The sequence below is a fragment of the Odontesthes bonariensis genome, chromosome 15, assembly GCF_027942865.1.
Source record: "Odontesthes bonariensis isolate fOdoBon6 chromosome 15, fOdoBon6.hap1, whole genome shotgun sequence".
In the NCBI taxonomy this organism is placed as follows: Eukaryota; Metazoa; Chordata; class Actinopteri; order Atheriniformes; family Atherinopsidae; genus Odontesthes; species Odontesthes bonariensis.
In genome coordinates, this window is record NC_134520.1 from 33,915,920 (window position 1) to 33,942,237 (window position 26,318).

At 41.8% G+C, this 26,318-nt stretch overlaps 1 protein-coding gene across 2 annotated transcripts in view; it reads right to left on the minus strand.

The window, feature by feature from the left end:
- Positions 1 to 7,439: 7,439 nt before the first annotated feature.
- tut4 (terminal uridylyl transferase 4) overlaps positions 7,440 to 26,318 on the minus strand; it is a 39,157-nt gene continuing 20,278 nt past the window's right edge. Inside the window, exons 15-30 of one of the 2 annotated variants that reach the window (XM_075486040.1) lie at positions 26,060 to 26,146; positions 25,725 to 25,828; positions 25,096 to 25,153; positions 24,909 to 25,012; positions 24,720 to 24,809; positions 22,649 to 22,762; positions 22,487 to 22,564; positions 19,992 to 20,169; positions 19,858 to 19,905; positions 18,561 to 18,643; positions 18,339 to 18,454; positions 15,464 to 15,618; positions 13,376 to 13,473; positions 10,266 to 10,833; positions 8,068 to 8,238; positions 7,440 to 7,977 (exon numbers count right to left, since the gene is read on the minus strand). In XM_075486040.1, the coding sequence (XP_075342155.1) occupies positions 7,889 to 7,977; positions 8,068 to 8,238; positions 10,266 to 10,833; positions 13,376 to 13,473; positions 15,464 to 15,618; positions 18,339 to 18,454; positions 18,561 to 18,643; positions 19,858 to 19,905; positions 19,992 to 20,169; positions 22,487 to 22,564; positions 22,649 to 22,762; positions 24,720 to 24,809; positions 24,909 to 25,012; positions 25,096 to 25,153; positions 25,725 to 25,828; positions 26,060 to 26,146 (2,141 nt within the window). In that variant the 3' untranslated portion in view covers positions 7,440 to 7,888. Of the gene's footprint in view, positions 7,978 to 8,067; positions 8,239 to 10,265; positions 10,834 to 13,375; positions 13,474 to 15,463; positions 15,619 to 18,338; positions 18,455 to 18,560; positions 18,644 to 19,857; positions 19,906 to 19,991; positions 20,170 to 22,486; positions 22,565 to 22,648; positions 22,763 to 24,719; positions 24,810 to 24,908; positions 25,016 to 25,095; positions 25,154 to 25,724; positions 25,829 to 26,059; positions 26,147 to 26,318 lie in introns of both variants that reach the window. The other variant, XM_075486039.1, reaches the window with a different exon arrangement.

Below are 26,318 nucleotides of genomic sequence, written 5' to 3' on the forward strand. Positions count from 1 at the left end.
GACCCTCTATCTCCTCTCGGGCCTCTTATCAAAGGTGTTTCCTTATCAGTTCTGGAAATTTAATTAGAAAAATCTTTCTAATTAATGATTTTGTCAAATTAAAAAGTAGCTTCAGCCAGATGATTCTCTTGTTAATTGCCGTCCGGAGGCTTGTGGAAAGAGAAGTTGGGCAGCGGTCCAGAGGAACAATATTAACTCTATAATCCTTCATGTTACAGTACGGAACAATAACAAAGATCTATAGGAACAAACATGAGAATCAACCCCATCAAAGAAATGAAAACGTTAAAGGGATAGTTCGCCTCTTTTGACATGAAGCTGTATGACATCCCATATCAGCAACATCATTTCTGAACATCTTCTTACCCCCTGCTGCGTCCTGTGAGCAGAGTTCCAGCCTCGTTTTGGTGTTGATGAAGGTAGTCCGGCTAGTTGGCTGGGGGTTAAAAAATAAAGCGTGAAGCTTCTCAAAACAATATGCGTTCAACAGAGTAATACATTTGCATCACAAAATGGTTCTCCAGGAAAAAGTCAGACCTCACGATCGCTTGGCCCTATTTTCTCTCCCTTCGTATCACTGCCTGCTGTGCAGACCGTGCAGACCGAAGTGCAGACCGAAGTGCAGACCGAGCAGTAAACACCGTAAAGGCCTCGGTATGCTTCTCCGTCGCTATCTGTCAATCCGACTCCGTGGTCACAAAACCTTTCTCCGTTGGGATGTCGGATACCCAAGGCAGTTCACCTCCTGATCAGTAGGCGTCGCTACGCTAAACGACCCAATCTCTCTACGTCTATGGTGAAAGTGGTGGATTGATGGTTCACCTTCCGGCTCCGTTCCACTCCTCACAGTGAACGATGGCGACCGACAGAGAAAGACTGTTGTTGGAGTTGGAGCTTGTTGATGTTGAAATGCAAATAATTTGGACCAAATGTTGCCCGGCACACAGTAAACTCTTTCAGAAAGGGCGGTTGTTGTTGTTCTGAGAGGAAGGAGCTAAACCGGAAAAGTGATTCAGGAAATGATGTTGTTAGGCGACCAATCACAACCCTTGCGTTCTCCGCGAGTCTCTGTCTCCTCGACGGATAGATAGAGAGGAATGTTGGCCGACGCACGCAAGCGACGGAGAGCGTCTCCAGGAGGGTCTTTCGTAGACGACCATAAATCAGGCTTAACAGTGATTGTGAGGTCTGACTTTTTCCTGGAGAACCATTTTGTGATGCAAATGTATTACTCTTTTGAACGCATATTGTTTTAAGAAGCAAAACGCTTTATTTTTTTAACCCCAGCCAACTAGCCGGACTACCTTCATCAACACCAAAACGAGGCTGGAACTCTGCTCACAGGACGCAGCAGGGGGTAAGAAGATGTTCAGAAATGATGTTGCTGATATGGGATGTCATACAGCTTCATGTCAAATTGGTTTCACTTTGGTACCCGGATTCAGAAAAGCAGAATAAACACTCTGGAGGGACACCGGTGCAGATGCTGGATAGTTGGCGCCCAACATTTGAGACAGTTGCTTTCTTCAACTTGACCAGAAAAGGTCAGTACGTGTTATCCGCTGATAATAGTAATAAAAAGTGGGGCGGTCGGTGGCGTAGTGGGTTAAGCAGCCGCCCCATGTACAGAGGCTACAGTCCTCGCTGCAGCTGGCCCCGGTTTGAGTCCCGCACCGAGCGGCCCTGTGCTGCGTGTCTTCCCCCTCCCTCTGCCCCCTGCTTCCTGTCTCTCTCCAACTGTCTATCCATTAAAGGCATAAAAAGCCCCAAAAAATAAAAATAATAATAATAAAAAGTGATCAAACTGCCTTTTTTCCCAGCTGAGTTTAGCTGCCCCAACTAAATCACATATCAACCAGACATGGCCCATTGTCTTTGGGTCTTTGTGGTTACACTTACCCTAACACCTGCCAGAACCGGCTTATGGCATCTGAACCACATCTGGCCCATACAACACATTCCATGAGCAAGTTAGGCCTGGTTTCTGACCTTTGGAGCACATCTGGCCCAAATCATTCCCACATAATCACACTGTTACAGGAGAAGCACCGGAAGAAGTCATGCAGAAAGTGCATTAGGTATACACCAATGTGACCACCCGGTCTGAACTTTTCTGCTGGTGTTCGTGGGCAATTCAAAATAGATGCACCTTCGTGGGTCTGCAGAAACTGACCTGTTGTCCTTTTTCATGCAACAGTTCACACTGGATGAAACAGTCACCAAAGCACCTGGCCCAATATGCATTACAGCCTCAGTTTTGGCCTCATTCCACCATTCCTGAGGTTTAGAACGGCAGTCTAAGTAGCCCAGATTAGGCCAGAATATCTCTGCCGTCTGATTTAAAGCTGAACGAAATAGAGACACTTGGCAGAAACACAAAAGATTTCTTACCCTCATCACTCTGTGGTACTTATGAGTAGCCAGCTTAGAGAATCAGAACCGAATCCTCTTCGCCAGGCTAAGCTTAAAGCTAGGAGATCAGATACTGTCCCCGTCAAAATGCTGCCTTCTGAGTCGCTTTTAGCCTCAGCTCATCCATCAAGAAACCATCTAAATATCCAAAGTGAGCACACTCTGCTGTGTAGTTCAGGTCAGACTATTCACACAGTAACACTTCAACAATAGATCCAACCTGATGCCCACATGTGGACCCCAGTGGTGGGGAAATAATAAACAATATGCGACCATAGAGCAGTGAGAGTTATCAGCTGAAGCCCTGCTGAGGTCTCCAGCTCTGGATTTTAATTTCACCGCACGCTTCCCGCCACGTTCACACAGATATGTTGGCACCAGCAGCAACAGGCGGCCCGCCGATAAGCCACCAAACAGCGGCTTAAGGTCAACGGGGGCAGACGGGACAGTGTTCGGCAGCTATGGAGACTCAACAAAACTGGAAGAAACCAGAGATGGGACCAAGTCACACATGTGCAAGTCTCAAGTTATTTTTTCTTGGGCAAGTCAAGTCAAAGTCAAAGTCAGCTCACCTTATTATTGCAATTTTACCTGCAGAATCTGATCTTAATAAAGTGAAAACACAAATATATAAGTAACTGTCAGTAAACATCATTGGCCGATGTGTCCAACCTGTCCACCCCGTATCATATCAAGCTAACGTTAGCTAACTACCGACTAGGCTAACAGGATAATATTAGCTAATATGACGAGCACTTACTGGTCAGAATGGATCTTCAAATGACGAACAAAGTTCAAAGTTATGCTTGATGCTTAACACTCAAGTCATTCAAGTCATCGTGTCTCAAGTCAAGTCAAGTGCCGAGTCTTTAACTTCCAAGTCCGAGTCGAGTCTCAAGTCTTTTATTTTTTGTCAAGTCACAAGTCATCAAAACAGCAACTCGAGTCGACTTGATTCCAAGTCAAAGTGACTCGAGTCCCCATCTCTGGAAGAAACTTCAATGGACTTTGCCCCAAATCTTCAAAGTTGACCCAATGAGATTAATAACCGTGACGCCACGTTCCCGTGTCAGAGACACTAAAGTTCATTCAGCTCAATGTTTTTGAATGAAATTTTCCATCTCGGGTGTGAATCAGGCGAGTTGAAGCAGCGGAAACATCTAAAACCTGCAGGAAAACGGCCCTCCAGGACCAACTCTGGACATCCCTGCTCCAGATGTTTGCCAGAGGCCTGGGAGCCTGAAGGACTCATGCAGTATCTTGGCTCTTCCTGGTTCTGGGCTCTCTGGTTGTGTTCTTGAGACCTGTTGAAGCCACTCACTACCCAGACTGGTCCGATTAACCCACATCAGCAGAATTAAAGGTTTCCTCTCCCAAACAGACCAGGAGAAACTCCTCCATGCATTCATCTCCAGCAGACTCCATCACTGTAACGCTCTTTTAACTGGACTTCCCAAAAAGAGCATTAAACATCTGCAGCTCATCCAGAACGCTGCTGCTGGAGTTTTAACCCGGACTAAGAGATCTGAACACATCACAGCAGCTTTAAAATCTTTTAAAGAACTCTGAGATCCAAGGACTCAGGTCAGCTGGTCCAGTCCAGAGTCCAGACTAAACATGGAGAAGCAGCATTTAGCTGTTATGCTGCAAACAAGTGGAACAAACTGCCAGTGGAGATTAAACTTTCACCAAATGGAGACATTTTTAAATCCAGGTTAAAAACATTTCTTTTCTCATGCGTCTATGCATGAAATCTGCACGATATCTTTGAACTTATCTGGACTGTTTTTAATCATTTTATTTGTTTCTCTTTATATTCTTTTATGTATTTTTAATGCTTCTTCCACTCCCTGCTGCAATGCTTTTATTTTATGTGAAGCACTTTGAATAGTTTTTTACACAAAATGTGCTACAAATGAATTTGATTTGATTTTGATCTTTATAACTTCCTTCTTCAGCGCTTGGTGTTTTTCCTGCTTCTTCTCGATGTTGTGGTTGCTACACTTCCATCACCGCTGCTTTCCTCTGATATTTGTCGACCAGCACAACGTCCAGTTGGTTAGCCATCAAATCTCACAGGATTTGATGGTACAGCTGTACCTACGTGCATCTTTGCACAGGCTGCAGTCCCGTCCGTGGTGGTAAACCCAGGCCAATATCGCTTTTGTGTTCAGGAGCTGTTCTGGTCCAACCTTGATGATTTTTATTGTCCATTATATCTCATCTCTGCATGATATATTTATACAAATCAATAATTTGTATAAACTTAAGTGTGATTAATGATTATGACGATGGTTATCAAAAATGCAGCTCTAAAAATGGGGTGAGACTGATTCTGAGCAGGTAACACCTTTTATTTTGAATGAAAGTTTCTCTAACACAGTTAGGAGCTACTTGGAGCCTTTAGCCTTGGGTGACCTGTCAATGCAGCTTAATCCGCAAAACAATCAATAACTTCAATTACCAATAAAAATCTGAGTCTACCGGTATTAAAGTAAGAAACGCACAAACCTCTAAACTGTTCTGATAAGACACCTCTTCAGTGAATCTGCTGCTTTAGTTTCACCTCAGTTGGTGTTTTATGCTGCTCAGGTTCCTGGCAGGATGTGAGGGATGGCGCCATCTGGTGACAATCAGGTGGAAGTCCCAGACACAACATAATCTTCTGCTATAAAAATGCACTTTTATATCACTTTAATGGAGTATAATCGTCTTACTGAACACAAAAAAACCTGTAAAACTGACCGTCTGAAGAATGGATGCTCAGCAGAAAGCCTCCACTGCGACTGTAAAGGCAACACTCTGAAAAGAAAGTAAAACCTGATGTAGCAGAAGATCTGGAAAAGACTTTAGCAAAGTTCCAGCCACTAAAGGGTGTTCGCCCTCCAGCAAATATGAAGGTGACCCATTTTATCTGTGCTGCATCCTCAGGATCCGTCACCATGACTGAAGACAAACTCACCAGTTCTGGTCTGTTTTCAGAGAGGCAGCCATCAGTCTGAGCTCATGTCCCACCAGCAGCTCTCCTCTCCTCTCAGAGGTCAACTCAGGACCACGTGGCAGCTCTCAATCACCATCTCAGACCTCTTGACTGCTCCTGAAAAACGCTGCTCTAATATTTTCTATCCCTCCAATTGTTTTCAAACAGAAATCATCCAGGCAAAGCTACATAGCTCTATTCCACTTACATATAAGAACTGGGGCTGGGCGAGTTAACTCGTTATCATTTAACGCAGATAAATATTTTATCGTGCAAAAAAATAATTATCATTTTGGGGGGGCTTTTGTGCTGCTGCTCACAGGCTTTTATTTTGTAAAAGTCTGTTGCTCACATGCTTTTATCTTTTTAAAAGTCTGTTGCTCACAGGCTTTTATTTTGTAAAAGTCTGTTGCTCACAGGCTTTTATTTTGTAAAAGTCTGTTGCTCACAGGCTTTTATTTTGTAAAGTCTGTTGCTGTCTGCTGTGGAACAGGAAAAGAAAGTAATCGGCGGATCCACCAAACATGGAGAAGAGTACGGAACTTTTACTCGGCCATTTTCATGTTAAAGTTCTTCCAGACGGCGGAGTCGACAGAACCAAAGTCATCTGTAAACACTGCCAAGTTGAATTGTCTTCTCAGCGTAGTAGTTCCAGTCTAAAATATCACTTAAAGGCAAAACACACAACTGATAGCAGCAAGTCATTCAAGGAAACAGACAGTGGAGCGAGGCTTCTACATAAAAACTACAGAAAGATGCTGATGTTAAAAGTGTGTTTGCACAACAAATGTTATGGCACTTTCATTCATATGGCAGCACATTTAAAATAAAGCTAAATGCTAAAAGCTATACACTACAACATAACACATCTGTGAACTTGTCTGGAGCCGCCTGGGTCTGAAAATGTATCGTGTCGTTATGCAACCCTCCCAACTCAGAGTAGAATTATCCAGCTATCCCTTTTTAAACTTCAACCAACTCCAATGTCACATCACGGAGCGCTCGCTGCACCTTAAGAGGTGGAAAGTCGAAACTTTTTTTTCTATCGTTATTTGCTTTGCTACTCACTTACAGTTCTATAAGTTCAGTCCCCTAAAACCAGCTGCGATGAACAGAGCTGTAAAAGGGTGCAGAGGAGAACTGTGGCCTTACATTTAATTAAACTATCAGGAAAGTGGTCAGCTTGTGAAAAAGGCGCCCGATGCGTCTAAAACTGAAATCATTGTCTGTGGCCCACAGAAACAAAGAGAAAGTGTTATCAGTCACCTTTAGACTCTCTCTCTAAAACCTAATGATCAGGTTAGAAATCTCTGGTAATATTGGACTCAGAGTCTCACACCTGAACTTAAACAGCCACATTAAATCAGTAACATCAGCAGCTTTTTACCATCTAAAAAGTAGTGTCCAAACCAGACTTAGAGAGACTGATCCATGCGTTTGTCTCCAGCAGGTCAGACTGCTGTAAATGTTGGAAACCATTAGGTCAGACTTTACATTTCAAGTCCGTGAAACGATACATCATCAGTTATATTTGGTGTTCTGTCCAATTTAAAGGAGCATAATTTTCTGATATCTAGTCGTGAAGAATCACAAGCTGAGGCTGCGTTTCAGTTTGATGCTCCTAACATCTGGAACAGTCTTCCAGAAGATGTGAGACAGGCTTCAACTCTGACAATCTTTAAATCCAGGCTCCAAAACCTCCAAAAAAAAGGTTTTCTGAAGTCTCACCACAGCCACAAACTTAGATCGATGCCGTTAACAAGTGGCACAAAACGGCTTAAAAGTGGAGTGGAGGCGAGTTTTTAAAATTTCCACAGAAAAGTCTCAATCAGTGCGAATTCAAGTAGAAAAAAAAGTCATCATGAAGCCGAGCAACATCCTGTTAGACCAGTTTTCTGAGTTTTACTCATTTGTCTTTTCTTAAGATCAGATAAGATAGACTTAGACTTTATTGTCAGAGCGGAGCGTGGGGGTACGGTGCCTTGCTCAAGGGCTTTTCCTCTGATCACAGACTCACAGAAGCGTAACGGAGATCGAACCACACAACACAGTAGTTTGCTTTTTTTTCTTTATTTTTTGTAGCCTTTTCTATATTTAAGATTTTTTTTCCCTTTTTTCTTGCTAGCTCTGCTTTTTTTTGGCACTACATACTCGGGGTGACACGTTAGATTGTTTTTAAAACAAACATCTATTCAAAGCCTTCATCTCGTTGCAAGCAAAGTATGAATACAGCTAATAAAAATAAAGGTTTACATTTCTCCTCCTTACTTTACACATAAAATAAAAACACTTTTTTGGACCCCCTCAAAAACGGGGGTATTAAAATATTTGACATTTGTATCACAAATCAATGTAATGAGACAAAAAAAATAAAACATAAAAACTGTACAAAAATGATAAAATTCATTTTAAAAATTGTCATGTGATCAAGTGATGCAAAGAGTACATAATTCTTTATATTACTGACCGTTAACCTAATTAAAAAGAGATGCGACCTTATTTCTTCTGTTGGATAAAATTCAGGTTGACTGGATGCCGGACGTGAGGGACCAGCGGGAAGTTCGGGTTCGGATGCACCATGGAACCTTTTAAAAAGGAAAGAACGACAACTCAACGTAAGCACCTGCGAGTATCATTAATAATGTAAAACCAGTGGTTGTTTTTTGAACTCTGACCTGGGGCCATGAAGGGTTTTCCAGGCTGGAAGCCTCCGTTGCCCTGCTGGATGAAGTTCTGCGGCACCCTGTAGGGCCAGGATGGGGAGAGGGTGAACTGGGGGGGTTTGCTGTGATCCCATAGCCGGGAACCTTGGCTCACACCAACAGGCTGGGCTTGGTGGCCCGACTCTGTGGAGACGAGACGTACAAATATTCATAGACTTGATTAAAGACAAATCAAGGGGATCACAGAGAGAAAAACCATAGAAGAAGAAGTCATAATGTTGAGAATAAACTCTCCCCCCCCGATCAAGTCAAGTTTGGAGGGAAACTGCATGAGAGCTGCAAATGCAGGCATCAAACCATCCACATGACACCAAACACTGGGACCTCTGCAGTGGTTGGGCCTGCGTCTCAGAAACTAAGGTTGTGTTCGAAACCGCATACTTCTCCTACTACTCATACTAACTTTTTGAGTTAGTATGCGAGTTTGAGTATGCGAGAAGTTCCCGGATGCATACTAGATTCTCTGAAATGTTGGGTATGCATCATGAGGTTACTACTCATACTCAAACTACCCAAGATGCAACGTAACGAGACGTTGCCGATCGTCATTTCCTGTCAAAACGGCAGTTTCAAGCTAGCTACAACGAGGGTAGGTTCACTTCCTGTTTTCAAAACAAAAGCACCAATTGTATGGTAACGGCTTTCCCTATGATAAAAGGCAACGGGTATTTTATTTTGTGAAAATAACCGGAAGTGCGTTGCTCACTGTGGCTAGCTTTAGTAGCGACGAATTCGTGGGAACAAAAATTGTAAACAGCCGGTATTTTGTCAGGTTTTCAACACGTTGGGGATCTAAACGACTACTTTCTCGCCTGAAAATGTTTCAAATGTTGCTAAAGTTTACAGAGTTTAGAGCTTAAGCGAAATCAGCTTCAGACCGGCTGATTTTGGCTCGGGCAGGAGCGAAATGCATTGTGGGTAAACGCTCTGCATACTGTCTGATCGATGAGTATGCAGTATGGAAGTATGTAGTTGGTCGGCTAACATCCTCATTTCCGGAATCACTTTTCTGGTTTAGCTCCTTCCTCTCAGAACAACAACAACCGCCATTTCTAAAAGAGTTTACTGTGTGCCGGTCAACATTTGGTCCAAATTATTTGCATTTCAACATCAACAAGCTCCAACTCCAACAACAGTCTTTCTCTCTCGCTCGCCATCGTTCACTGTGAGGAGTGGAACGGAGTCCGAAGGTGAACCATCAATCCACCACTTTCACCATAGACGTAGAGAGATTGGGTCGTTTAACGTAGCGACGCCTACTGATCGGGAGGTGAACTGCCTTGCGTATCCGACATCCCGACTGAGAACTTCGAAAGGTTTAACAGCCTCTGCGTGACCACGGAGTCGGATTGGCGGAAACCTTCAGGAACTTGACTCAAAGCTGCAGAACAAGAGGAAGCCGCGACATCCACGCCACAACAGAGCAGAAACCAAACTACCTGCTGACTCGTCGAGAGCAGGCAGCCATTTTCAGGCCATAACACCCCCCGTGTACAACGCAGAATGGGAAACCAGACAACAGAACATCCGCTCCACCACAGAAAACCTGGCCCGATCCAACCCCAGCGGCCCGGAGGCTCTACGGAGGACCGGAGGACCGGAGGCTCTGCGGAGGACCGGAGGCTCTGCGGCGTCATATAGAAGACGGGGTAATCCGCCTAAAAAAATGACCAACGAGACGACGACGGGCGAATCCTCTCTGTGATGCATGCAGGTGTAACCATGGAGACCCTCAAACCCGGCTGAAAACAGACCGTTTAGCTCTGAGGAATGTCGCCAATGATGCACGAATATATGCACAACCTCTTTAAAGTACCAATTCTGATCGACAGACAAATAATTTGTCAGAATAAAGGATAACATCACCAGCTCATTCACGCACTGCAGTCTATGAATTCCCCTTTGACTCAATGTAAATGTCCGACTTTAATCTCTAAAAGTCAGCTTTGACTACAGTCTGACTTTAGATGTAGTAAAACAGAAACACTTCCTGAGCTACACACCACCACCGCTGTTCCCCACAGGGTATTCTGTGGGTTTATACACTGAAACTGGCTTTATTTGGTTTATTCTCAACCTTCTGACTTTAATCTTTGAGCCGTATTGTTCAGACGGACGGACGGTGCCACCACAGTTCACCCAGTGAATACCTGACTTGACTACAGTGCCGTTGCCCATGAGTGACCCAGGTTGTGCCAGGTGGTTGTGCCAGTGTCCCTCCAGTCCTGGCCCTCCGATGCCCAGCTGTCTCCCCGCCGGCTGGGCAAAGATGATGCTGGGGTCGTTCAGATTCATGGGGCTGGGGTTGCCCCCCGAGCCCGTGGGACTCCCGTTACCGGCCGCCGAACGCAGGGCGAACTTCAGGCCGGGCGGGGAGGGGACGGTGGGAGAAGACGAAGCGAGGACCGGACCGTGGATCGGCCAGGACGTCGAGGGGATGTGGACAGGGTGATGAGGCTGCCCCTGGGACTGGTGGGAGTGGTGCTGGTGGGAGGGGAGGAGCCCCAGTGCGGTGAGGGCCCCTGGGTGGAACTGGGCCGGGTGGGAGGTGGGAAAGCTGAAGAGAGACAGCGGGACCTGGGGGTGGGCAGGCGGTTTCTGGGGACCAGCTGAGCCGGGTTTGCTGTGGGGGGGCTGAGGAGAGCCGGCGGACTGGGAGGAGCTCTGGGGCACGGCGGTGGGCTGGGGGGAGTAGGGCGGAGTCTGCCGACTGTCAGACTGCAAACACAAGAACAGAAGAACCACGCATGTCACACATTTCTGCAATGGAAACTTTGATTACATTACATTTAGGGATCAATTCAATTCAAAATGTATTTATATAGCACATTAAAACAACCTCAGCTGACCAAAGTGCTTCACATACTAAGAGAGTTATCAAAAAAATAGCAATACGAATAACTTCATCACAGATAAAATAAAATTTTGAGATAAAAATTACAAACGTAAAATTACATTTAAGGGTGCACCGATGCCGATATCAGGCCGATATTATTCTAATGTACTTGTTTAAGTTAACCGATGCCAATTTATTGCATGAAAACCGCGATCAGAGGGTGACTTGTCATTTTTGTTGTATTTTTTTTACATTGGCGGCTCGGGGAGATGTCGAGCTAACCGGGAACAGTGTGGTTAGGCTAGTGAGACCGAAACCTGTCTTCCAAATCATTGCAATTTTTTTGTGGTAGAAGTATCGGCATCGGTACTGATCCAAGTATCGGTATCGTATCGGTTTGAAAAAAAGTGGTATCGCTGCATCCCTAATTACATTACATTACGGTCATTCTGCAGACGCTTTTATCCAAAGCAACTCACAATAAGTGTGTTCCACATCGGTAGGCAAAAGAACTTCAGGTCACAGAAATCATAAGTGCATTTACTTCCTAAACCAAACAGCTAAGAGCAAAACTAGTGCTAGAGTAAGTGCGATAAGTTAGGTACCGAGACAAATGGGAAGACAATTTAGGAAACAAATAAGTGCGTAAGGAGCTGGGACGAAATAGGTGATGTCCTAAGAGGGCGGATCTGGGTAGTGTTTCCTGAAGAGATGGGTTTTCAGATTAGTTTTAACTGCGACTGATTAATCAACGCACTTCTTTCATACCATTAAACGAGAGACAAAAAAATCTGCACGAGACACCAATCAACTCGTTAAACGTTAATTAATTCTAAACCCTAAATTAGGTCAAACGAGAAGCTGAGGACTCAAACATCACAAACCTGAAATAAAAAGGTAGAAATTAGGGCTGGGCGAATTAACTCGTTATTATCGCGTTGACTCGTTAATTATTTAACGCCGATAAATATTTTATCGCGCATTAACGCACGTTTTATTATTGTAAAAGTCTGTTGAATGCATCACATTCACACAGTTACAGCAAACACCGCGAAGCATGGAGTAATAAAATAAAGATAAACTAGCAGCTAACATCACCGCTACAGGTGTGAAGCTAACAGAGCTAACCGGCGCTACTTCCTGTTTTACTCGTTTCAACATAAAAGCACGTATTTCAAAATAAATGTAAAAAAAAAAAAAAAACTCCTGCATTTACTGCCAAGTTGAATTGTCTTCTCAGCGTAGTAGTTCCAGTCTAAAATATCACTTAAAGGCAAAACACACAACTGATAGCAGCAAGTCATTCAAGGAAACAGACAGTGGAGCGAGGCTTCTACATAAAAACTACAGAAAGATGCTGATAGGGCTGAACGATTTTAAGAAAAAATTGAAATTGCGATTTTTCTGGCAGAGATTGCGATTTCGATTTCAACCACAATTTATTTTCTTTAAATCAAGTTTCAGTGTAAATTAATTCAATGCGGCTGGCCCCAGTTCGACTCCCGCACCGGGCGGCCCTGTGCTGCGTGTCTTTCCCCTCTCTCTGCCCCCTGCTTCCTGTCTCTCTCAAACTGTCCTAACATTAAAGGCATAAAAAGCCCCAAAAAATAGCTGCGGTCGGCAACTATTTTTTAGTCATATTAGCTTGAACTGTCATGGGATTCTGGAAGTAGAATATTAAATAGGCTATTTAGGAAAAATATCGAAATCTGTAGCTCCCTCTGAAGCCTGTAATCGTGCTTGCAAAAACCGAGCGCTCCCGGCTGTTTTTAACCAATCAAGTTAGGGTGGAGGAATCCTACCTGTCAATCACAGCTTGTGCACATGCTGCTGAGCGTGAGTCTGCCCCAGCTTGTGTGCGCTCACACTGGTGTGAACTCACGTGCACAACCTCGTCCACAGAGGGGGAGGGGTTTGGGGGGCGATTCGGAGCTTGTTAGAGGTTGGAGAGGGACCTGAAAGTTGTATCAGTTCGAATTTTCTGACTTTAGACTCGGAATTTTGAAAACCTGCCGACGGCAGCTTTTCAAAAAAAAAAAAAAAAAATCCACAAAAAAAAAACAAAAAAAAAAACGCAGCTTTGACGATCGCAAAATCGTGTTGTCTGAGATCGCGATTTTCGGTCGAAAACGATAGATCGTTCAGCACTAGATGCTGATGTTAAAAGTGTGTTTGCACAACAAATGTTATGGCACTTTCATTCATATGGCAGCACATTTAAAATAAAGCTAAATGCTGAAAGCTATACACTACTTTTGGATTCATTTTTGGATTTTGCGCACAAATGCGATTAATCGTGATTAATCAGGGAAATCATGTGATTAATTAGATTAAAAATCGTTTTAATCGTTGCCCAGCCCTAGTAGAAATATCTGAAGGTGACATGAAGAAATAAAATAGCGCTGGTGGTCTGATGGTACTCACACATTCAGAGGGCTGCCTGGTCCTTCCGGGACAGTCCACAGCGGTTTGGGGAACTGGGATGGACTGGGAACTCACCACCGTTCGCACCATGTGAGGAGCTGTGGGAACCAATAAAAGCTGCTTATTTCTGATCCTCTGACTGTGTCTGGGTCTCATCGTTGGTTTGAGAAAATGACAAAACATTAACAGTTACAACTTTTCCCACTATCATTACCAACATTATTCCTTTCTCCCATCTGAACGTGCATTAAAAACATGCAGCTCGTCATCTGTCATTTGTCCTGTAATAAAATATCTGAGGTATTAAGCCATGTTGCAGACCATTTAAAATCTGGGTATTTAAAGCATTTCTCTTCTTTGGTTCTGGCTGAGATTGTATTTAGTATCCTGTTCCACATGTGCAGAAAAAGCAGAAAGAAGCCGAAGGCCAGCGAGACTCAGATAATCTGCAGACATAATATGGTTACCAACCGAGCTTTCAGCTGTCTGCACAGTCAGTCTAAACATAGATTAGAAAGGAATCGGTCCTGTGGGAATACTTCAGCAAATCATTTTCACATTTTTTGGGGCCGTCCCTCTGTGGCTCCGTTTTGGAGAGAGATTCTCGGGGTCCTGGGGACTGTTTTTAAAAGGAAAATGTTTCTAAACTTCAAAGTTATGTAGCTATGTGATCTGGATGGAGTTGAATACACGAAGCGGGACAAATACATTTTGAGAGTGTTGTTATAGGGTGTAAAAAGGCTCTGACCAGAAAGTGGCTTAAGAAAGAAAAAACAACAATAAATGAGTGGATTGATGTCACATATAATATATATTTATATAAATAAATATATATAATATATATGTTATGGAGAGAATTACATTGAAATTAAGACACCAAACTGATATTTTTGAAGAGAACTGGTCAAAATGGCTCAGCTATGTGTCAACTTTAAGACCTGATTTCATATCGATCGATACAGATCTGGCTCAAACCCTCTATTAAGATCTTATTTTGAATTTTTTTTCCCTATTTTCGAGCAGCATCCTTATATTTCTATGTATGATGTGCTTATTACATTACATTGCGGTCATTTTGCAGACGCTTTTAACCAAAGCGACTTACAATAAGTGCGTTCAACATCGGTAGGCAAAAGAACTTCACAACGTCACAGTAAATCATAAGTGCATTTCCTTCCAAAACCAAACAGCTGAGAGCAGAACTAGTGCTAGAGTAAGTGCGATAAGTCAGGTACCGAGACAGATGGGAAGACAATTTAGGATTCAATATAAACACAAGAAACTAGTGCTAAAGAAAATAAAAAATTAAAATAAAATAAAGGACCAGACTCAGTGAATAATTCCCTACACTCCCTATCATATAGATCAGTGAGCAGTGCTGACCAACATATCATTGGGGTCATATTGATTATTTTGATTCTGCTGTTTTACTTTGTGCACAATCCTCCCTTCGTCATTTCATGTTATGTTTTTGTGCCCAACTGGCACATATGTGTATGTTACCAAGTAAAAACGAATAAAAAGTTAATTTAAAAAATAAAAATTAAAAAAAGAAAGGAATCGGGTACACAATCTTCCCTTATCTGACACCATTTCCATTTTCATTGGATTCTCAAACATGTGAACAACTGTAAATCCAGCTTTAGACTAAAACCACACAACCCAAAGCCAACGCCGCTGGTTTCGGATCGGACCGCGGAGGAGCTGGAGTTAGTGAGACATGACTCAGCTGCCTCCGCCGTACGCTGAAGGGAAGGAAAGTGTCGTAGGAGCGCCCGTCAGCCGTGTCCAACGGGCTGCATCCACACTGTGCAACGGTGTTTTCATGTGGGTGGAGATTTATCTTTAGGGAGAGGAAAAACCCCCATTTTAAAAAATGCTTTGGTTTGGTTTGTCTGTTTGGAAGATTACTCAGTAAGTTACGGATAGATTTGCAGGTAGGTCGGCGTGTCCCGGTGTAGAAGCGACTAACTTAACGCCTGATTCTTTTTCAGCCTCGGTGGAGTTTTTGAGGCTCTTGTTAAAAACGAAAGCAAAGATACGTTCAGAAAAAAGAGCTTCTGTGTTTAAAGCAACGTGTCTGCTAACCTGCCGTCCCGGCGTTCCTCTGTTTGAGGTGGCGGTACTCGGGACAGTCTCTCCGTACGTGACCAGTGTCCCCACACTGGAAACAACGCCGGTCCTTCGGCTCTCGGTCCTCCTCTTTGATGTCCTCATCTTTATCATTTTCTTTCTTCTTCATCCTGGCACAGAAAACATTTTTAGGGAAAAAAAAAACAAAAAGGAACGCATTTATCACACAGAAGACTTCTCTTTCCTGCCAATAAAATACTGAAACCAGTGCCAACGAGTGGATTTAATGACTTGGAAATGACTAAAAAACTCCTTTTAATGAGCTCCTCTCCTTGATCTCGTTGTAAAAATGCCACGAAGTTAAGGAAAGATGACACAAGAAAACAACGGCGCAGCCACGGGATCGGCACAGATTCTGCATTAGACAAACTACAGAGGTTCACATAGATATTCAGTCTAATGCAATCTCATGACGGTAGATCATACACATCATATTAGCAGACTAAGTTATAAAACGTTACTTTATTATCAAGGTTTATAATTGAGAAAAGGAAAGAAAAAGGCTGAAAGTGAAACAGGCTGCTCACACTCACCCTCCTGGGCTCATATTCATCCACACGAGTCAAAGTCGGGATGAAAATAATTGAGGTGTGGGGCTGAATTATCTCACTTCTTTTATAAAGGATGCTCCAGCGTTTCCTTTCCTAAAGAAGATAATAAAGCCTCCTTTCCTTACATTTTGGCTGCTACTAAAGCCATGTTTCCACCACAGGAAATAGGGCTGACATGTTTGTTTGACATGTAGGGGGTCATTTCCTGAGCCCCCTTTTGTTTTGAGCGCAGGAACCACAGGCTCGGGGGGGTTCTGGTTGTTTCTGCCTTTCTCACTCAAACATGTCAGCTTTAATATCCGCAATAGCTCATAAAATCTTTGAACTTTAATGAATTAACAGGAAAAGTTACAACATTTAAACTGTGAGCTCCAGAATGAATGAAGACGCAGAGCTCAGTGTGACAGGAAACTAAAACCCTGGACATTTGAAAGGAGTTGCTGAGCGCTTCCTTGCGTTTTTACTTTGAATTGACGTGATGGTCGGGGACCTCCAGAATGAGAAGTTGCTACGACAAGTTAGCAGCGAAATGGGAGCAATAAGATGCTAATCTGTAATTATCTTTTCACAGCAGGACACAGATAATAAATATATTAACACAGCTGAAGCGTTAGCAAGCTGCTCTGAACCGTGAGGAACAGCGGTCATAATAACCAGGTGATTTAGAGCAATAAAATGCTATGTTTAGGTTAATGCTGAATGCACGGACGGGCTGGAGCAACACACTTCTACACTCCTAAGTCGCCTCTACACTGAACCTTTGACCTCAGAGGGAACGCATCAGATCCAAGGCTGATATGATCTTTTAGGCCGTTTAAGTTCTGACTGCTGTTGGTTGAAATGCACCTTTAGATTGTTCTCGGTCACTTTATTCAGTTAGGTACAATCCTAAATCTTTTCTCCAACTCCTCTGTTGACAACTTTGATTATAAGCTGCACCGATTCTTCTTATGTATCCTCCCCCTATCTTAAAGAACTATAAATAATAATAAAAATAAAGATCTAACAGCCTCTTTATGTCTCGGTTTTGGGGCTGTTGTGTTGATATTTCAAGACATCCCCCCATGTGCCTAAAGTCTGTAACAGTGTTTTTCTCTTGTTTATAATGTCTTGTTTTTTTGTCTATGCTTTCTGTTTGTTCCTTATGTAAAGCGTCTTTGAGCATTTGGAAAAGCACTATATAAAACCTATGTATTATTATTATTATTATTAAGACCAAATTATCATTAGTTTCAGTGGTGTCTCAGACACACAAATAAAAGTAAATCTAACTCTTATGTAACTTATTTGTTGAAAAACCTAATCTTAGGATTCTAAGGAATTCAATTTCCAAATGAGCTGGAAAGGTGTGTAAATAAATTGATCAAAAGTTAATAAAAGTAAAATGCAATCGTTTGCTAATGATGTAAACCCAATATTAAAAAATATAAAGACACCAAACGCTCAAGAATATACACTTGTTTTAAATTTGATGTCAAAATATCCAATTGTTTTATCCATTAAATGCAGCTCTGTAGAGCTAATGAAGAGCTAATGTAGAGCTAATGTAGGACTAATGTAGGGCTAATGTAGAGCTAATGTAGGGCTAATTTAGGGATAATGTAGAGCTAATGTAGAGCCAATGTAGGGCTAATGTAGAGTGAATGTAGGGCTAATGTAGAGTGAATGTAGGGCTAATGAAGAGCTAATGTAGGGCTAATGTAGAGCTAATGAAGAGCTAATGTAGGGCTAATGTAGAGCTAATGTAGGGCTAATGTAGAGCTAATGTAGAGCTAATGTAGAGTGAATGTAGGGCTAATGAAGAGCTAATGTAGAGCTAATGTAGAGTGAATGTAGGGCTAATGAAGAGCTAATGTAGGGCTAATGTAGAGCTAATGTAGAGCTAATGTAGAGTGAATGTAGGGCTAATGAAGAGCTAATGTAGGGCTAATGTAGAGCTAATGTAGGGCTAATGTAGAGCTAATGTAGGGCTAATGAAGAGCTAATGTAGGGCTAATGAAGAGCTAATGTAGGGCTAATGAAGAGCTAATGTGGAGCTAATGTAGAGCTAATGTATCTAGAAACAGGCTTCTACATCAAACTATATTACTATACCAGATTTGTTTGATATATTAGACACAACGACTCTGTGTCGGTCATGTCGATGCTTTAAAATAATCTAAATAGACTCTTTATGTGGTCAGAGCTCAGAAGTTTAATTATTGTGTAGTATATCCAAATACTACTGTTGTCTCCTTTTCTGATGTGAAAAACGTTTCCTTAAATGAAAAGGAAAGAACCTGCGTCTCTTCGGACAGTCCTTCATGTAATGGCCGATCTTCCCACAGATCCTGCAGCACCTGTCGTTTGGCGCCAGCTCGCCGTCCGTCAACACCTTCGAGTCAAAGAAGTAGTCCTGCGGCACAACACAGCACACGTGTTTCAGTGGGAGAGTTTGATCACGACGGTGCCCGATAATTACGTTATGTGTCAGAAGAGGAGCCGAGTCACGAGTGACGTACCACTTCAGTGCCGGGGACGGGATAGAAGGGCGTTCCAAACAGCTTTCTCCCATTTATGAAGGCCTTCATGATGAAGTTGGTCACTGGAAGAGGAGGCAGCAGAAAGGACGGAGCATTCTCAACAAGCTTTCCAACGATCTTACATAATAACGTGGTTTACGTGAAGTTTAAATTCATTCAGAGAGTAGCAGCTCTCCGAGGGATTTACCAGAAACAGGGCTGATGGTTCTGAGCTGTGTGTTGAGTCTCCAAGTTCTGCTTCTGGTTTTGGTAACTTACCCTGAACACATAACCTGATCTGCAGGAGTTTATATAAAGAGTTTCAGATTTAAATAGGCTCTAAAACGTGTCACACTGCATATGAATTACTAACGCCACTGGCTGAAGGTGTGACGTTACAGTCGTACGGACTCTGAGTGAAACGTGAGATTTGATCGGATTTTACTCGGCTTTTATTCCAGTGTGTGATATCATGACAGACAGAGAGAAGCCAGACTGAATCACCAGGAGCTACTCCTATAACAGTGGAAAGTTAACGAAGACTTTTCTACATGAAAAGGCATGTAGCTGGCACTGATCAGACTTTAAAACTAGAAACACCAGAGTGTAATGTGAACGATACATTAGTGGGAATGTGGCTTAAATGGGTCTAGTTTAGGAGAGGCAGGAAATGTAGAAGATGAACCACTTTTCTGCCAGCGTGTTGCTTTGTGCTGTAACAATTTATCTTCACAGCTCTCCATTATAACAAAAACCGCTGTGACGATACTCACCGTCTAAAACAGGAGGTGAAGTTTTGTTCAGCCAGCTAAAGCAAAAGAGGTCTGAAGGTGTCACATTTGCTCTGCAGCAAGTCTGGGGTCACCACTCTGGTTGTTTTGTTCATTTCCTTAAAGTATCTGATTTAAATGTATCCTTATTAGTAGGGAGTTTCATGCAATCCCAGAGGAGAACAGAAAGTGTCACCTGTGTGACTTAAATGAGGTGGAAAATGAGATATATTTAGTGTTTTACTGTCCTTTTTACCATGTATTTAGACTTAAGCTCTTCCTTAAATTGACCTTGGAATGTCATGATTTGTTTTCCATGTCCGATGAGTGCAGACTTACATATTTGTTTAGTGTAAAAGTGTTTTATTCAGCCCAATATTTGTTGGAAGCTTATTATGCTGCTAAAGACCTGCTGCCAAAAAGCAGAGTGGAACATAAGAGGTTCAAGTGGATGCTGAATCCCCCAAATAAAACTATGAACCTACAAACGAGCACTAAACGGGAGCTGCTGAAGGAAAAGCACTTACTTTTGCGAGAAACGCCTGCTCCGAGGTTATGATTCAAATCGAAGGGATCTGAGGAGAACGACAGGTGTGAGGAGAAAGTTAGTCCCCGGCAGAAGTGAGAGGCAGCTGAAGGTGAAGGAAAGTTGAGCGAGCACCTTCGATGGCGATGCACTTGCTGGTCCACTGCTTCTCGAATGTGGTGAGGCGTTTCCTCTGGCGGATGCTGATGACGTGTTCTTTAAAGTCGAACTCTTCCGTGTAAAACCGGAGGAGCCCCAACCACAACTCCCCCACCGACTCCGTGTTGGGCTGCCGGTCGGAGAGACGCCGACGCTGTGCGGGCAGAGGAAATAAACAGCTGGCCTGAGTAAATATCACACAGCAGGAGGTCTGAGAGAGGAGGAGCGGCCGCCATTTTAAAGGGAATCTCAGGAGGCGTCATCTGCATCTCATCCAGAACGCTACTGCTGGAGTTTTAACCCGGACTAAGAGATCTGAACACATCACAGCAGCTTTAACCTCTTTACTCTGGCTTCCAGTCGGTCACAGAATAGATTTTAAAAGCCTGCTGATGGTTTACAATCTGTGATCTGTTCAGAGAATATAAAGCCAGCAGAGCTCTTAGATCCAAGGACTCAGGTCAGCTGGTCCAGTCCAGAGTCCAGACTAAACATGGAGAAGCAGCATTTAGCTGTTATGCTGCAAACAAGTGGAACAAACTGCCAGTGGAGATTAAACTTTCACCAAATGGAGACATTTTTAAATCCAGGTTAAAAACATTTCTGTTCTCATGTGTCTATGCATGAAATCTGCACGATATCTTTGAACTTATCTGGACTGGTGCTTGTTTTTAATAATTTTAATGATTTTATTTGTTTCTCTTTATATCCTTTTATGTATTTTTAATGCTTCTTACACTCCCTGCTGCAATGCTTTTATTTTATGTGAAGCACTTTGAGCTGTTTTGTACATGAAATGTGCTACAAATAGATTTGATTTGATTTATAAAAGACAATGTACCCATAAAATGAGGATTCTCTACCTTTAAAGTTAAACAAAAGTCCCCAGTATTTACCGGAAGGAGCAATTTCTCCACCTTTCTCTCGGAAAACTTGGTATATTACTCAAATTTTAAAAGCTTTGGCAAATTGGACTGTTAATTGAACCAATTTTCCAGTATTTTAAAATAATGAAGTACTCAAGTGTCTTTTGTTTAGGTTAAAGCACTAATACAACAACATGTAAAAGATGTTAGCATGTGTGAAGCTGGAGTATCCTGACAAAAAACACCAAAAAAAAAATGCCTTAAGGTTATAAAAGATAATGCACCCTTAAAAGTGAGGATTTTCTACCTGTTGCTTGTTTTTAAATTCATTTAAATGATTTTATTTGTTTCTCTTTATATCCTTTTATGTGTTTTTAATGCTTCTTCCACTCCAGTGTTGTTTTCGTCAACGATGACGAAAACATTTCGTTGACGCCACTTTTTTTCATGACGATAACGAGACGGTGACGAGATAAACATAGCTCTCTGATGACGAAAACATGACGAGACGTGTGTGAGTTTTCGTTGACGAGACGAGAATGGACGAAAATGTTAGTGGGTGATCTGTCAGACGTTTAAAATGCATGACATTTCTGCTTACTGTGTGTGTCAATTAAAACCTAAAAAGTATCTGCTGTGGCACCTTAAGGCTCGCCACAGGGATATTTTTTCGAAGGTAAGTTACAAATGCTGTTAACATAATCGATAAATTTCATAGTATGCTAATACATTAGTACGTTTTCCACATACTCCTGGCGCAAATGGGCTGCTAACTTTAGGCTAAAGTTAGCTTTTGTTACGCTAACGTCAATTCATTATGTGTGTGTTACTTTAGCAGCATGGTTAGCCATGTTTACATTCAGTGACGATGTGGTTATCTCTTTGTGTGTACGTTCTGTCAGCACTAACTTGATATGTTAAACAGTCCTAAACAATCCTTAGATCAGAAATTTGCCGTTGGGTGGAAACCTTATGTCTAAAACCATTTATTATTGTTATTATTTGTGAAAATAGCAGATCTGCAAGCTTACAATGTGTTGAACTTATAGATCTCCTGCTATTTTCACAACTTATGTGTGACACTGCCCAACAGTAATCTACAATACTTATTGACCTAAATTAATTTGTTAAAAGACTATACTTATTTTTTCTTTTTTTTGTTGACTAAAACTAGACTAAAACCCTTTTGAGTTTTCATCGACTAAAACTGGACTAAAACTATCACATATAGAAGTGACTAAAATGTGACTAAAACTAATAAGCATTTTAGTCCAAAAGGCTAAGACTAAATCTAAGATGGTTGTCAAAAACAACACTGTTCCACTCCCTGCTGCAATGCTTTTATTTTATGTGAAGCACTTTGAACTGTTTTTACAGGAAATGTGCTACAAATAAATTTGATTTGATTTAATTTGATAAAGCCTTCTCACACATGCACCGCAAGCCTGAAATCTTAAAGTTGTAGGAAAGTTAAGTGTTTTGGAGGGGGGCAGCATGTGAGAAAATAAATATATGCAACAGTTACTCCTGGTTACTCATTTTATAGGGAAAGCTGGAATATGAGCAAGTGAAAATATCAGGGAACTGGTGCCGCTTTAAACTCACCAGATCCTCAAGGTCGCCAAAAAAGAAAGCATTCCATCCATCTACCATCCGCTGGGGAACAGTCTTACCATCAAAGATCTAAAAAAGGACAGAAGGAAGATGCACATCTTATCTTATTCAAAGCTGGACGCAGAGTCTGAGTCTTTGATCGGTGGGGGTTACCTCCTGCAGGACGGGAATGACAGGCGGCTGCCTCTGCTGCAGGAAGTAAAGCACCATCAGGATGTAAGCGTAAGAGGAGAGGCTTCCTCTGGAGGCATCCCCGATGTCGCAGCGCTGCAGGCACAACAGGCAGATAAGGTACAGGTGGCACATGAGCAGCATTACATTACATGAGCAGGTTTACTGTCATTAAGATCGGGATAAAAAGCTGGAAAAGCTTCACAAAAGATGCTCATTAAAGTAGATCTGTGTACCATTTAGTGACACCTAATGGTTAAGCAGCGTATTGCAGTCAGCTGTACACAGTAGACCACTCGCCTCACTTTCCAACTACTGCAGCAAAGGTGAAGAAAATCCACCAATTCTTATTTTAATGTGATTCTGCACCGATATAAACACAGTTATGAGTTGTGTTTATTCTGGAGGATCCATCTAAATACTGGAACAGCCTTGCAACTCTTAGCAGTTGAACTGTGGCTGTGTTCGAAACCGCAGTCTTCTCTTACTACTCATACTAACTTTTTGAGTTAGTATGCGAGTTTGAGTAAGCGAGAAGTTCCCGGATGCATACTAGATTCTCCGAAATGTTGGGTATGCATCATGAGGTTACTACTCATACTCAAACTACCCAAGATGCAACGTAACGTGATGTCGCCGATCGTCATTTCCTGTCAAAACGGCAGTTTCAAGCTAGCTACAACGAGGGTAGGTTCACTTCCTGTTTTCAAAACAAAAGCACCAATTGTATGGAAAATATTTCATACATAAATGTAAGTATATGAATGTAAAACCCAGATTTTTGTGGATTTCGTAAAGATTTTCTTTCGTTTGCCAAAGCCCTTAATATTATAAAAAAGTAAAAATGCTATGAAACTTTTAGTTTGTTTGAAAAATACGATTTGCAACATGTAGTATGTAGTATGCAGTATGTAGTATGCAGTATGTAGTATGTAGTATGCAGTATGCAGTATGTAGTATGCAGTATGCGGTATGCAGTATGTGGTATGCAGTATGTAGTATGTGGTATGCAGTATGCGGTATGCAGTATGCGGTATGCAGTATGCGGTATGCAGTATGCGGTATGCAGTATGTAGTATTTAGTATGCAGTATGTAGTATGTAGTATGCAGTATGCAGTATGTAGTATGCAGTATGTAGTATGCAGTATGTAGTATGCAGTATGCAGTATGGTAGTATGTAGTATGTAGTATGCAGTATGTAGTATGCAGTATGCAGTATGGTAGTATGTAGTATGTAGTATGCAGTATATAGTATGCAGTATGTAGTATGCAGTATTTAGTATGTAGTATGTAGTATGCAGTATGCAGTATGTAGTATGCAGTATGTAGTATGCAGTATGTAGTATGCAGTATGCAGTATGTAGTATGTAGTATGCAGTATGCAGTATGCAGTATGTAGTATGCAGTATGTAGTATGCAGTATGTAGTATGCAGTATGCAGTATGTAGTATGTAGTATGCAGTATGTAGTATGTAGTATGCAGTATGTAGTATGCAGTATGCAGTATGTAGTATGTAGTATGCAGTATGTAGTATGTAGTATGCAGTATGTAGTATGCAGTATGTAGTATGTAGTATGCAGTATTTAGTATGTAGTATGCAGTATGCAGTATTTAGTATGTAGTATGCAGTATGTAGTATGCAGTATGCAGTATGCAGTATGCAGTATGTAGTATGCAGTATGTAGTATGCAGTATGCAGTATGTAGTATGTAGTATGCGGTTTCGAACACAGCCTGTCTCTGTCCTGTGGTCATCTTCAGAATATACCAGAGGGAGGTTAAACATGTACCAAAAGAGACGTTTTAAAGTGGCGTAATAACACGGCTCCACGATGGACTTCAGAACTAGAACAAACTTAGAAATGACTCTGTTACCAGTCCTGGAACAGCGCTGGTCAAAAAGGGTTAAAGGTGAACCAGCTGCCTTTAGTTCAATTAAATGTTTCTTTTATTATGACTTTCATTCACTGCATCTCAATTGTTAAAAGGTGCAGTTTTCAGAGTAAGAGCTTCAGAAAATCCTGCAGAACGAGAGTTAGTAACTATTCAGACCTTTGCAAAGACCTTCATCGTGTATCCCAGGAACTGCACTCGTGGATCCAGAGCCGCGTACGCCGCCAGCATTCTGGTGTTGTGTTGAGCCTACAGAGACGGCCATTCCAAATGAATTCATTATAAACATTCAACGAAAGATGAGTCCCAGTATTTCATGTCGATGCAACGAAGGCCTCGTCCACTCACCAGCGTGTTATAAAGGCTAATATCTCCCTCCAAGCCACTCTGTCTGTGTTCAAACTTCACAATAGGCACTTTAGCTGTGGTGATAGGCAAGATGTTCCTCAAACCTGCTACGGCGGGAAAAATTAATCACCGGTAATCCTCGCCACAAATAATAGAGGAGATCGTCAGCAAAAAAATCTTAACTCACCTGTATGCTTCTTCAGCAACTTTGCAAGGCCTTCGATGATCTCTTTACAATTCAGCTTCTGTTCGAGAAATTAAAATTAAAACACGAGGCTGAAACCGAGAAAAAGGTTTTAAAACTCGTCTTAAAACCCATTTTTATTCCCTGGCTTTTAACCCAGCATGAGACTCTGTTTCTGTTATTGTTTTATATTGTTATTGTTTTTACATTGTTCTTATGTTTTATGCCTTATATTTTGTGTTGTGATTCATGTACAGCACTTTGTTTCAGCCACGGCTGTTTTAAAGGGCTTTATAAATAAAGTTCAGTTGAGTTGAAAAAGAGAATTTAATTTAATTTCACAGACTGCGAAACACTTTAAAACAGGCCTGAAAACCTTTCTTTTTACCCAATGTTTTTAATGCTCTGTCCTGTTTTTATTTTGTTTTTGCATTTAAAGGACTCACTACTTTTATTTGTGTATTTTATTTGCATTTTACTGTCCATACTTTTGATCTTAATATTTATCTTTTATCCTACTGTAGCACTTGGAGATTTTGTTGTAAATATAAAGTGTGTTATAAATAAAATGTATTATTATTATTATTATTAATAACTGTGTGTGTGTGTGTGTGTGTGGTTCCTCTGCCAACCTCTGCAGTCTCATGACCCTCCAGAGTCATGCAGATGTCGAGGTCACTGTCGCGGAAACCAAAACCATTTTTGGAAGAGCCGAATAAGCAGAGCTGAGCTTTATCTGTGGTTCGAAAATAAATAAGATACCATTAAGAAAAATAAAAATGGCGACTTCTACCGAAACACAACAATTCCAATCAGGTTTGTTGAATCGGCCGCAGTCACAATCCTGACACATTCTGCACTTTTGAAGGCAGATTCTCATAATAAATCACCATCCACTGCTGGAAAGAAACAGACAGTAAAAGGTTAAGATTGCTTTTTTAGGTTTCAGTTCATGCTTATTGCTCACCGTTGTACTCTTTCCTGATGAAGCGCTCCAGGCTGACGAGGATCTGCTCCCTCTTCTGCTGCTCGACATGTGAAGGTGACAATTCATCTACAAAAAAACAGAACAGATCAGCTCCATCAAATCTGATATTTAAGACAGAACATGAGTTTCCATCGTGTCACGTGTAAAAACGAGCTTTGCAAAGTGAAAATTCAGAGAGAATTTGATGGCAGATGACAGATCCGAAGCTTTTTGTATCGCACAGATTCTTCATCAAGAC